General features: G+C 41.0%; 1 protein-coding gene across 1 annotated transcript; it reads right to left on the reverse strand.

Moving 5' to 3' along the window:
- On the reverse strand, positions 1 to 5,125 carry LOC133549421 (gastrula zinc finger protein XlCGF8.2DB-like). The gene is made up of 2 exons (XM_061894808.1): positions 4,856 to 5,125; positions 1 to 1,187 (listed from the first exon to the last, which is right to left on the reverse strand). The coding sequence occupies exons 1-2, from the start codon at positions 4,950 to 4,952 to the stop codon at positions 175 to 177; spliced, it is 1,110 nt and encodes a 369-aa protein (XP_061750792.1). The 5' UTR covers positions 4,953 to 5,125; the 3' UTR covers positions 1 to 174.
- Positions 5,126 to 12,206: the final 7,081 nt, after the last annotated feature.

The raw sequence follows: 12,206 nt of genomic DNA on the forward strand, positions 1-12,206 counted from the left end.
AACAAGTCAGACGTTTTATTTACATCCAGGAAAAAACAGTTGTGTGGCATACAGAGGCGAGCGAGGCAAAAGCAAAAAAGGAAACCACTGCAATGCTTTCTCAGTCACTTTTTCTAACTTGGCCCGGCTCTAAGTTTGCAGGCAGAACCACCGCTGCCCCCTGCAGCCCACACTTTAAAGTCTTTCATTATCTGTGTGTGTTCTGCTGTGTTTGGTCAGAGTGCTTTTCTGTGAAAAGCCCTTATCGCAAACTGAACAAATAAATGGTTTCTCTCCTGTGTGTGTCCTGATGTGTTCAGTCAAAACCTTTTTTTGAGAAAAGTTTTTATCACAAACTGAACAATGGAATGTTTTTTCTCCTGTGTGTATTTTCATGTGTTCGGTCAAATTTCCCTTCTTCGAAAAGCTTTTGCCACAGTATGAACAATCAAAAGGTTTCTCCTCTTTGTGTATTTTCATGTGTTCAGTCAAATTGCTTTTTTTGGAAAAGCTTTTACCACAATCCGAACAGTTGAAAGGTCTTTCTCCCGTGTGCGTTCTCATGTGTTTGGTCAGATTGCTGTTTTGCGAGAAACCTCTGTCGCAAAATGAGCAATTAAATATTTTTTCCCCCGTGTGTGTTTTGGTGTGCTCAGACAAATGGCTCTTTTGAGAAAAGCTTTTACCACAAACGGGACAAATAAACGGTTTCTCGCCCGTGTGCGTTCTCCTGTGTCGACTGAAATTGGACTTTTTAGAAAAGCTTTTAGCACAAACCGAGCAGCTAAAACTATTTTTACCTCTCGTCTCTTTAGAGCATTCAGAGTGTTTGTTGTCAGCGTGAGTCCTCTTATCACCTTCACAGTCTGTATCGCTGCTCAGAGTTACTTCAACCCCGTCTTTAGCCTCACTATCCGACAGCGGCGCTATGAAGTTTTCTTGTTGTGGTTTCTCTTCATCATCTTCAGTCTTCACAGAGACAAAAGTCAGTGGGAACCCGGGGAAACCAGCTTGCTGCGGCCCTTGAAGACACTCTCCCCCTTGAGTGACGCAGAGTTCCTCCTCCTCCTCTTTAAAGTAGGGGAACTCTGTGTCCTCTTCTTCATCTTTAATGTGAAGAGGCTGCGGATCCTCCAGCTTCAAAGTGAAGCTCCGCCTCTGCGGCCGAAGGGGAAGTTCTTCTGGATGACCGATCAGCTGCTGGACGTCTGCAGGACAGAAACCACACAATCACACTTTAATTCTGACACGATCCATGAAACATTTCTCATGAATTCACTACTTTATTCTACGTACTGCATGTGTGTGTAGTGTTTCTTTTAGGGCCCTTTTCTTCCATGGGCTTAAGGCAAAAACGCAGAATTCTATCCTTGACTTAGGTAAATCAATAAACAATAATTACTGGGTTGCAATCACGTCAACTATTGAGGCACTTCCAGATTTCAGGTTGAGGGACAACATTCCAACATGGCCACTGAACAAGAGAGACTGTCAGAATAATTGTATATAAGTTATCACACAACTTGTTTGCTTGCAGTCAGGGTGACTCTGGGTACTATCCACTTGTGCTTGTCCTTATCAAGCAAAGGCAGACAGCTTGTAAGTGCGCCTTGCCGTAGAAGTGTCTGTTTTTCAGATCTGGACAGCCACGGGAGGAGCCGTATCAGGAACCAAAGTCTCCAAGAAGATAAGGCGGACGAGCAGAGAAGGGGCAAACCTGACACCGCTCCAAGCACATTTTGTTTGAACTGTTTATGAACCAGTGCTAGGCTGCTGCGCAATGTGACTCCTCCCCTTAGAAGCAGCTTCAGCTATGTAATCAGGGAATGGCCAAATTTAACACTGTGATTACAAGTGGAATTATTCATTACTTATCCTGTTAAGCGATGTCAGCTCAGATTTATCCGAGAGCCAGATGCAGTCATCAAAAGAGCCACATCTGGCTCTAGAGCCATAGGTTCCCTACCCCTGCCCTAAACTCTCTGAGCACTCCCCACAGGACTTCCCGAGGGACACGGTGGAATGCCTTCTCCAAGTCCACAAAGCACATGTAGACTGGTTGGGCAAACTCCCATGCACCCTCAAGGACCCTGCCGAGAGTATAGAGCTGGTCCACAGTTCCACGACCGGGACCAAAACCACTCTGTTCCTCCTGAATCTGAGGTTGGACTATCCGACGTAACCTCCTCTCCAGTACACCTGAATAGACTTTACCGGGAGGGCTGAGGAGTGTGATCCCACCATAGTCGGAACACAACCTCAGGTTCCCCTTCTTAAAGTCCTACTGAAAGCCACTACTAGCGACCACGCAGTCTGATAGTTTATATATCAATGATGAAATATTAACATTGCAACACATGACAATACGGCCGCTTTAGTTTACTAAATTGCAATTTAGAATTTCACGCAAGGTATCCTGTTGAAAACGTCGCGGAATGATGACGCATGCGCGTGACATCACAGATTGAAGCGGACATTTTCTTCCAGCACCAATCACGACTGTAAGTAGTCTGCTTTAATCGCATAATTACACAGTATTCTGGACATCTGTGTTGCTGAATCTTTTGCAATTTATTCAATGAATAATGGAGACGTCAAAGAAGAACGATGTAGGTGGGAAGCGGTGTACTGCGGCCGCCTTTAGCAACACAAACACAGCCGGTGTTTCCTTGTTTACATTCGGCTCTTACTGTAGACATGAGCGGAGAGTTTGCGTCGTCCCTCCTGCAGCTGTGGACTCTCTTGCCTCCCCTCACCGGCCGAAACCGACTGTCGGATGCCTTACACCGTGGAGGGGGAAAAAAAAAAAATCTCAGCCCGGCTGCCTTGTCTCGTCGAGAAACGTGGCTTCCCTTGGAGACACTGGCGGTCACCACACCCCTCCGACTTTCAGGTACCGTATAATCTCACTAAAACACTAGTAACACAATAAGCAGATAAGGGATTTTCCAGAATTATCCAAGTAAATGTGTCAGAAAGTGTTTTAGTCTTATTGTATTCTGACGCAGATGTTAGATTTCCTGTGCTCTTAATTTGGCGATCTGTTCTGAGACGTCGTTTCCTGTTTGTAGCGTTTCTGCGTAGTTTGGGCTCTTGGGTGATTGTGTAAACAGCTTTGTGTGCGTTCCTGACTAAAATGTAAGTATAAGTGGAGTATAGCACGGTCATTAATGCTAACATGCCTATAATGTGTTAGAGGTAGCCTTAACCGAGTGTTTGTTTGCAACAATGTTTCTGTTTGACGATATAATTCGCCAGCTCAACTTTCGCCCTGTTAATATTTCTTGTTACACAGTAGTTACCTTATCTTACCACTAGATGGCGACACGGAGCAGGTTTCAAGCGCTGTCTTAATCAACAGTGCTTATTCCCCATTCATCTCTATTGGATTGCTTTAATAGTCCATGTACATTTATTTGTATATTTGTTTTATTAGACATTGTAGAGGATATTATATTAGATATAATATTATACATATCCTGTTATATTATTGCATGTTATATTGCATCAATGTATCCTAATCATTCTTTGTATGTTTTCCCTTTAGACCACACACACACACACACACACGCGCGCACATACCTACCCAAACATTAATCCCACTTGTTCAACTTTACCATTAAAGAGTGCCTGAAAGCCTCTCTGTGGCCTCTTCTCTGACCGGAGTCCTTGTCCTAAGAAGATATCAGACCAGCATTTCATATCCAGAGTAACCTACTCTATCACAAAATGTGTCTAATAACATCTGAATGGCTCCCACTGCCCTCGCCTTTTTTTTTTTCTTCTAGTCCTTCACTCTCACTTTCCTCATCCACTAATCTTTCATCCTCGCTCAAATTAATGGGGAAATTGTTGCTTTCTCGGTCCGAATCGCTCTCGCTGCTGGTGGCCATGATTGTAAACAATGTTCAGATGTGAGGAGCTCCACAACCCGTGACGTCACGCGCACATCGTCTGCTACTTCCGGTACAGGCAAGGCTTTTTTATTAGCGACCAAAAGTTGCGAAATGTATCGTGGATGTTCTCTACTAAATCCTTTCAGCAAAAATATGGCAATACAGCAAAATGATGAAGTATGACACATAGAATGGACCTGCTATCCCCGTTTAAATAAGAACATCTCATTTCATCCATTTCCTACAGCTTATTCCCTTTTGGGGTCGCGGGGGGCGCTGGCGCCTATCTCAGCTACAATCGGGCGGAAGGCGGGGTACACCCTGGACAAGTCGCCACCTCATCGCAGGGCCAACACAGATAGACAGACAACATTCACACTCACATTCACACACTAGGGACCATTTAGTGTTGCCAATCAACCTATCCCCAGGTGCATGTCTTTGGAGGTGGGAGGGGCCTATCCCCAGGTGCATGTCTTTGGAGGTGGGAGGAAGCCGGAGTACCCGGAGGGAACCCACACATTCACGGGGAGAACATGCAAACTCCACACAGAAAGATCCCGAGCCTGGATTCGAACCCAGGACATTTCAGTAGGCCTTTAAAGAGAGAAACCACCACCCCGCTCTGCCAATGTCCACGTGACGCTGCAGAGTCTTGTCACCCAAGACAGTCCCAAAGCATCCAGAGACTTAAGGAACTCCGAGCTGGTCTCATCCACCTCGGGGCCTTGCCACCAAGGAACTGACCACAGATTCCCCAGGCACTGCTTCCTCATAGCTTCACCTTCATCCAAACAGTTATTTTCTTTACACAAGCGCTTCCACTTTCTTTATTTGACTTTTGCATTCTTTCATCTCCTCTGATGTGAACTCCACTGCCTTCTTCAAGCTAACAATCATGGCGGCTCTTTCTTCGCTTTCTTCAACGACGTCAGCTAATTTTTTGGAAACAACGTTGTTGGAAACTTCAACTCACTCACATTTATCTGCAAATGTCATCTTTTCCTGCGTTGGTGATTTGCTGGAAGTTGGCGGCGCTGATTCGCTTTCACTTTCTCTTTTACGTGACGTCGCCATCTTAGCAGAGGAGTCGTCGTCCGTCTTCTATCACGTCCTCAATCTTCACTTCCGGTAACACCCCATCGCTCCAAACTCAACTTCCGTTGGACGGAACAAAGGAAAGACAAATATTTGAGGTATTTGTGACGAAAGTAACGGTCACAGTCGCTGAGTCCGCCATCTTGGTCGGCTCAAATTCCCTTTTGCGCATGCGCGAAATATCAGCTTGTATTTTTTTTTTTTTAAAGGTTTATTTATAAATTTCAACAATTACGAACAGTAAGTCAAACAACAATATAAAACATTATGAAAACAGTACAAAACAGCGCCAGGAGGTTGTAAGTTCAAAATAATAAAAATAGAATACAAAAAAAAATATATATATATATATATATATATATATATATATATATATAATAAACAAAATGCAAAGCCGTAGACTTATTCAGATTCATCAAACAACTTAAATTTGGAACACAGCATCATCGTTTTCACAGCTTTTTTGTTGTTAGAGGTAGAGAGCGTTTTAATGTAAAGTTCCAGATCTTTTTTAAAGGCACAAAAGAATCAGCTTGTATTTTACCGCATTTTTTTTTTAATTCAAAATATAATATCATCTACTTTTCTGTAACGTTGCAAATAGGGAACACTTGTCCACCAAAGAGTTGCAGGCTGGATACATTCCTCCCTTAATAGATAAATATGTAACAAACAATTCAGAGTGTCCCAACTTACCGGAGAAATGTTAGGTAAAGAGGAGGAGTTTTGTCCCTCCAGTGTTGCCGTAGGACTGTGACGTAAGAGGTCTATATAAGGGTGGGGTGTTGAAGAAGATGCGCTTACACTTTGTGTAAAGGAGAGATCATATTGAAGAAGTGGTGGAGACCGGACTTGATTGATTGATTGATAGATAGATAGATAGATAGATAGATAGATAGATAGATAGATAGATAGATAGATAGATAGATAGATAGATAGATAGATAGATAGATAGATAGATAGATAGATAGATAGATAGATAGATAGATAGATGGATGGATGGATGGATGGATGGATGGATGGATGGATGGATGGATGGATGGATGGATGGATGGATGGATGGATAGATAGATAGATGGATGGATGGATGGATGGATGGATGGATGGATGGATGGATGGATGGATGGATGGATGGATGGATGGATGGATGGATGGATGGATGGATAGATAGATAGATAGATAGATAGATAGATAGATAGATAGATAGATAGTACTTTATTTATTCCTTCAGGAGAGTTCCTTTAGGAAAATGAAAACTGTTGTTATTAATTATTATTAATAATAGCAATTAATATTCATTTTGAAAGATTTTTGACTGAAAAGGGACAAGCGGTAGGAAATGGATGGATGATAGATTTTGACATTATAGGAATAAACTTGAACTGGGCGTCAAAATCCTTCACACATTCTATTTTCGTCCCCCAATTTTATCCAAATTCATCCAGTATGTTTCACCAGAATGTTCTTTTTTATCATTTTATTATTTATATTTTGAGTGTCCTGTCGCCCAAATATTTTGTTGTGTTGTTAAGTTCTTGTGAAACACTTTTTGATGTTCAGGAAGAAGTGGTTCTGTTTTTATGATACGAAAGTCTTAAAGACTTAGAAAATGTCTTAAAGACTCAGAAAATGTCTTAAAGACTTAGAAAATGTGCAACAGACTCAGAAAATGTCTTAAAGACTCAGAAAATGACGTAACATGAGGTGGCGACTTGTCCAGGGTGTACACCGCCTTCCGACCAATTTTAGCTGAGATAGACACCAGCGCCCCCCTGGACTCCAAAAAGAATAAGCGGAAGAAAATGGATGGATGGCTGTCGTAATGACTTAGAAAATGTCTTAAAGACTTCAAAAATGTCTTAAAGACTTAGAAAATGTGTAAAAGACTTGGAAAATGTCTTAAAGACTTCAAAAATGTCCTAAAGACTTCAAAAATCTCTTAAAGACTTAGAAAATGTGTAAAAGACTAAGAAAATGTCTTAAAGACTTCAAAAATGTCTTAAAGACTTAGAAAATGTGTAAAAGACTTAGAAAATGTCTTAAAGACTTCAAAAATGTCTTAAAGACTTGGAAAATGTGTAAAAGACTTAGAAAATGTCTTAAAGACTTAGACAATATGTAAAAGACTTAGAAAATGTCTTAAAGACTTAGAAAATGTGTAAAAGACTAACAAAATGTCTTAAAGACTTAGAAAATGTGTAAAAGACTTAGAAAATGTCTTAAAGACTTCAAAAATGTCTTAAAGACTTGGAAAATGTGTAAAAGACTCAGAAAAATTCTTAAAGACTTAGAAAATGTGTAAAAGACTCAGAAAAATTCTTAAAGACTTAGAAAATGTGTAAAAGACTAAGAAAATGTCTTAAAGACTTCAAAAATGTCTTAAAGACTTAGAAAATGTGTAAAAGACTTAGAAAATGTCTTAAAGACTTCAAAAATGTCTTAAAGACTTGGAAAATGTGTAAAAGACTTAGAAAATGTCTTAAAGACTTAGAAAATATGTAAAAGACTTAGAAAATGTCTTAAAGACTTAGAAAATGTGTAAAAGACTAACAAAATGTCTTAAAGACTTAGAAAATGTGTAAAAGACTTAGAAAATGTCTTAAAGACTTCAAAAATGTCTTAAAGACTTGGAAAATGTGTAAAAGACTCAGAAAAATTCTTAAAGACTTAGAAAATGTCTTAAAGACTTCAAAAATGTCTTAAAGACTTAGAAAATGTGTAAAAGACTTAGAAAATGTCTTAAAGACTTAGAAAATGTGTAAAATACTTAGAACATGTCTTAAAGACTTAGAAAAGGTCTTAAATACTTAGAAAATGACTTTGAAATGTGTAAAAGACTTAGAACATGTCTTAACATAATTGTAAGAGAGTCCAGTCCATAGTGGATCTAACATAATAGTGAGAGTCCAGTCCATAGCGGATCTAACATAATAGTGTGAGAGTCCAGTCCATAGTGGATCTAACATAATAGTGGGAGTCCAGTCCATAGTGGATCTAACATAATAGTGAGAGTCCAGTCCATAGTGGATCTAACATAATAGTGAGAGTCCAGTCCATAGCGGATCTAACATAATAGTGTGAGAGTCCAGTCCATAGTGGATCTAACATAATAGTGGGAGTCCAGTCCATAGTGGATCTAACATAATAGTGAGAGTCCAGTCCATAGTGGATCTAACATAATAGTGAGAGTCCAGTCCATAGTGGATCTAACAAAATAGTGTGAGAGTCCAGTCCATAGTGGATCTAACATAATAGTGTGAGAGTCCAGTCCATAGTGGATCTAACATTATAGTGAGAGTCCAGTCCATAGTGCCTTCCATCCATCATCTTCCGCTTATCCGAGGTCGGGTCGCGGGGGCAACAGCCTAAGCAGGGAAACCCAGACTTCCCTCTCCCCAGCCACTTCGTCTAGCTCTTCCCGGGGGATCCCGAGGCGTTCCCAGGCCAGCCGGGAGACATAGTCTTCCCAACGTGTCCTGGGTCTTCCCCGTGGCCTCCTACCGGTTGGACGTGCCCTAAACACCTCCCTAGGGAGGCGTTCGGGTGGCATCCTGACCAGATGCCCGAACCACCTCATCTGGCTCCTCTCGATGTGAAGGAGCAGCGGCTTTACTTTGAGTTCCTCCCGGATGGCAGAGCTTCTCACCCTATCTCTAAGGGAGAGACCCGCCACACGGCGGAGGAAACTCATTTGGGCCGCTTGTACCCGTGATCTTATCCTTTCGGTCATGACCCAAAGCTCATGACCATAGGTGAGGATGGGAACGTAGATCGACCGGTAAATTGAGAGCTTTGCCTTCCGGCTCAGCTCCTTCTTCACCACAACGGACCGGTACAACGTCCGCATTACTGAAGACGCCGCACCGATCCGCCTGTTGATCTCACGATCCACTCTTCCCTCACTCGTGAACAAGACTCCTAGGTACTTGAACTCCTCCACTTGGGGCAGGGTCTCTTCCCCAACCCGGAGATGGCACTCCACCCTTTTCCGGGCGAGAACCATGGACTCGGACTTGGAGGTGCTGATTCTCATTCCGGTCGCTTCACACTCGGCTGCGAACCGAGAACAGAAGCTAGCTCTTGGGACAGTCCATAGTGGATTTAACATAATAGTGAAAGTCCAGTCCATAGTGGATCTAACATAATAGTGAGAGTCCAGTCCATAGTGGATCTAACATAATAGTGTGAGAGTCCAGTCCATAGTGGATCTAACATAATAGTGAGAGTCCAGTCCATAGTGGATCTAACATAATAGTGAGAGTCCAGTCCATAGTGGATCTAACATAATAGTGTGAGTCCAGTCCATAGTGGATCTAACATAATAGTGTGAGAGTCCAGTCCAGAGTGGATCTAACATAATAGTGAGAGTCCAGTCCATGGTGGATCTAACATAATAGTGTGAGAGTCCAGTCCATAGTGGATCTAACATAATAGTGTGAGAGTCCAGTCCAGAGTGGATCTAACATAATAGTGAGAGTCCAGTCCATAGTGGATCTAACATAATAGTGAGAGTCCAGTCCATAGTGGATCTAACATAATAATGAGAGTCCAGTCCATAGTGGATCTAACATAATAGTGAGAGTCCAGTCCATAGTGGATCTAACATAATAGTGTGAGAGTCCAGTCCAGAGTGGATCTAACATAATAGTGAGAGTCCAGTCCATGGTGGATCTAACATAATAGTGTGAGAGTCCAGTCCATAGTGGATCTAACATAATAGTGTGAGAGTCCAGTCCAGAGTGGATCTAACATAATAGTGAGAGTCCAGTCCATAGTGGATCTAACATAATAGTGAGAGTCCAGTCCATAGTGGATCTAACATAATAATGAGAGTCCAGTCCATAGTGGATCTAACATAATAGTGAGAGTCCAGTCCATAGTGGATCTAACATAATAGTGTGAGAGTCCAGTCCATAGTGGATCTAACATAATAGTGTGAGAGTCCAGTCCATAGTGGATCTAACATAATAGTGTGAGTCCAGTCCATAGTGGATCTAACATAATAGTGTGAGAGTCCAGTCCATAGTGGATCTAACATAATAGTGAGAGTCCAGTCCATAGTGGATCCAACATAATAGCGTGAGTCCAGTCCATAGTGGATCTAACATAATAGTGAGAGTCCAGTCCATAGTGGATCTAACATAATAGTGAGAGTCCAGTCCATGGTGGATCTAACATAATAGTGTGAGAGTCCAGTCCATAGTGGATCTAACATAATAGTGTGAGAGTCCAGTCCAGAGTGGATCTAACATAATAGTGAGAGTCCAGTCCATAGTGGATCTAACATAATAGTGAGAGTCCAGTCCATAGTGGATCTAACATAATAATGAGAGTCCAGTCCATAGTGGATCTAACATAATAGTGAGAGTCCAGTCCATAGTGGATCTAACATAATAGTGTGAGAGTCCAGTCCATAGTGGATCTAACATAATAGTGTGAGAGTCCAGTCCATAGTGGATCTAACATAATAGTGTGAGTCCAGTCCATAGTGGATCTAACATAATAGTGTGAGAGTCCAGTCCATAGTGGATCTAACATAATAGTGAGAGTCCAGTCCATAGTGGATCCAACATAATAGTGTGAGTCCAGTCCATAGTGGATCTAACATAATAGTGAGAGTCCAGTCCATAGTGGATCCAACATAATAGTGAGAGTCCAGTCCATAGTGGATCTAACATAATAGTGTGAGAGTCCAGTCCGTAGTGGATCTAACATAATAGTGAGAGTCCAGTCCATAGTGGATCTAACATAATAGTGTGAGAGTCCAGTCCATAGTGGATCTAACATAATAGTGAGAGTCCAGTCCATAGTGGATCTAACATAATAGTGAGAGTCCAGTCCTTAGTGGATCTAACATAATAGTGAGAGTCCAGTCCATAGTGGATCCAACATAATAGTGTAAGAGTCTCATTACCAGAGTAAATAATAGTTTAATTGTAAACAAAAGGTACATAGGTGTTCCCACTTATTATACCTAATATTTTTTGGTATATTTGTAAAATACCTAGAAATTATCATTAAAATTTATTTTTGTTGGGAAAATGTTACATAAATAAAATGAAGTTATTCCTAGATTTCACTGCTAATACAAATTTCAAACAGATGACAATAGTTCGTAAAATGAACAACAATTATCCTCTGAAAATACTCCCAAGTACAGAGGTTCTCCTTTCCGAACTCTTTCTATACAGCTCCTGAACTTCTTGAGCTTTTGGTAAGCGGTAGAAAATTGATGAATGGATGGATGGATTACGTTACAAACTATCAAACTCTAAAATTAGGCAATTATTATACTTTTATCCCTTTCAGGTCAAATCTAAACTCATGTTTATTCTCTTTGTGTCAAAATAAATGCAAATCTGAACTAATAATTGAAACGTCCCACTCCTCCAAAAGCTAAAAAAAGAAGAAGAAAAAAAGTCCATAAAAAATAGTAATTGGCCGAACTTGTGACAACCCTTCAATCAAACTGATTGATTGATTGATTGAAACTTGTATTAGTAGATTGCACAGTACCGATTTTTTTAATTTTATTTTAATCTTCTATTTTCTTCTCCCATTACCCTCCTCCCTTGTTTACCTGTATCTCACCTTTTTTGTAAGGGGCGCCGGAAGCCGGCAGACCCGTCAGCGATCCTGTTCTGTCTCCCTGTAATAATTGATCCTGTTCTGTCTCCCTGTAATAATTGATCCTGTTCTGTCTCCCTTTAATATTTGTCTGATCTTGAATGGGATTGTGCTGAAAATTTTAATTTTCCTGAAGGAATGAATAAAGTACTATCTAATCTAATCCAATATTCCGTACAGTTGACCACTAAATGGTAACACCCCAATAAGTTTTTCAACTTGTTTAAGTCGGGGTCCACGTTAATCAATTCATGGTAAGATAATCATCTTTAAAGGGGAACATTATCAGCAGACCTATGTAAGCGTCAATATATACCTTGATGGTGCAGAAAAAAGACCATCTATTTTTTTAACCGATTTCCGAACTCTAAATGGGTGAATTTTGGCAAATTAATCGCCTTTCTGTTTATCGCGCTGGAGGCGATGACGTCAGAATGTGACGTCGCCGAGGTAACACACCCACCATTTTCATTTTCAACACATTACAAACACCGGGTCTCAGCTCTGTTATTTTCCGTTTTTTTGACTATTTTTTGGAACCTTGGAGACATCATGCCTCGTCGGTGTGTTGTCGGAGGGTGTAACAACACTAACAGGGAGGGATTC

Source organism: Nerophis ophidion, linkage group LG01 (genome assembly GCF_033978795.1).
Source record: "Nerophis ophidion isolate RoL-2023_Sa linkage group LG01, RoL_Noph_v1.0, whole genome shotgun sequence".
Taxonomy (NCBI): domain Eukaryota; kingdom Metazoa; phylum Chordata; class Actinopteri; order Syngnathiformes; family Syngnathidae; genus Nerophis; species Nerophis ophidion.

Bases quoted from the DNA above. Each gene is read 5' to 3' on its own strand.
- LOC133549421 (XM_061894808.1), bottom strand. From the start codon at position 4,952: ATGGCGACGTCACGTAAAAGAGAAAGTGAAAGCGAATCAGCGCCGCCA. The intron at 1,188-4,855 runs GTGAGTGAGTTG...TCTGTCCTGCAG, and splicing joins GATGACATTTGCAGATAAAT to ACGTCCAGCAGCTGATCGGT.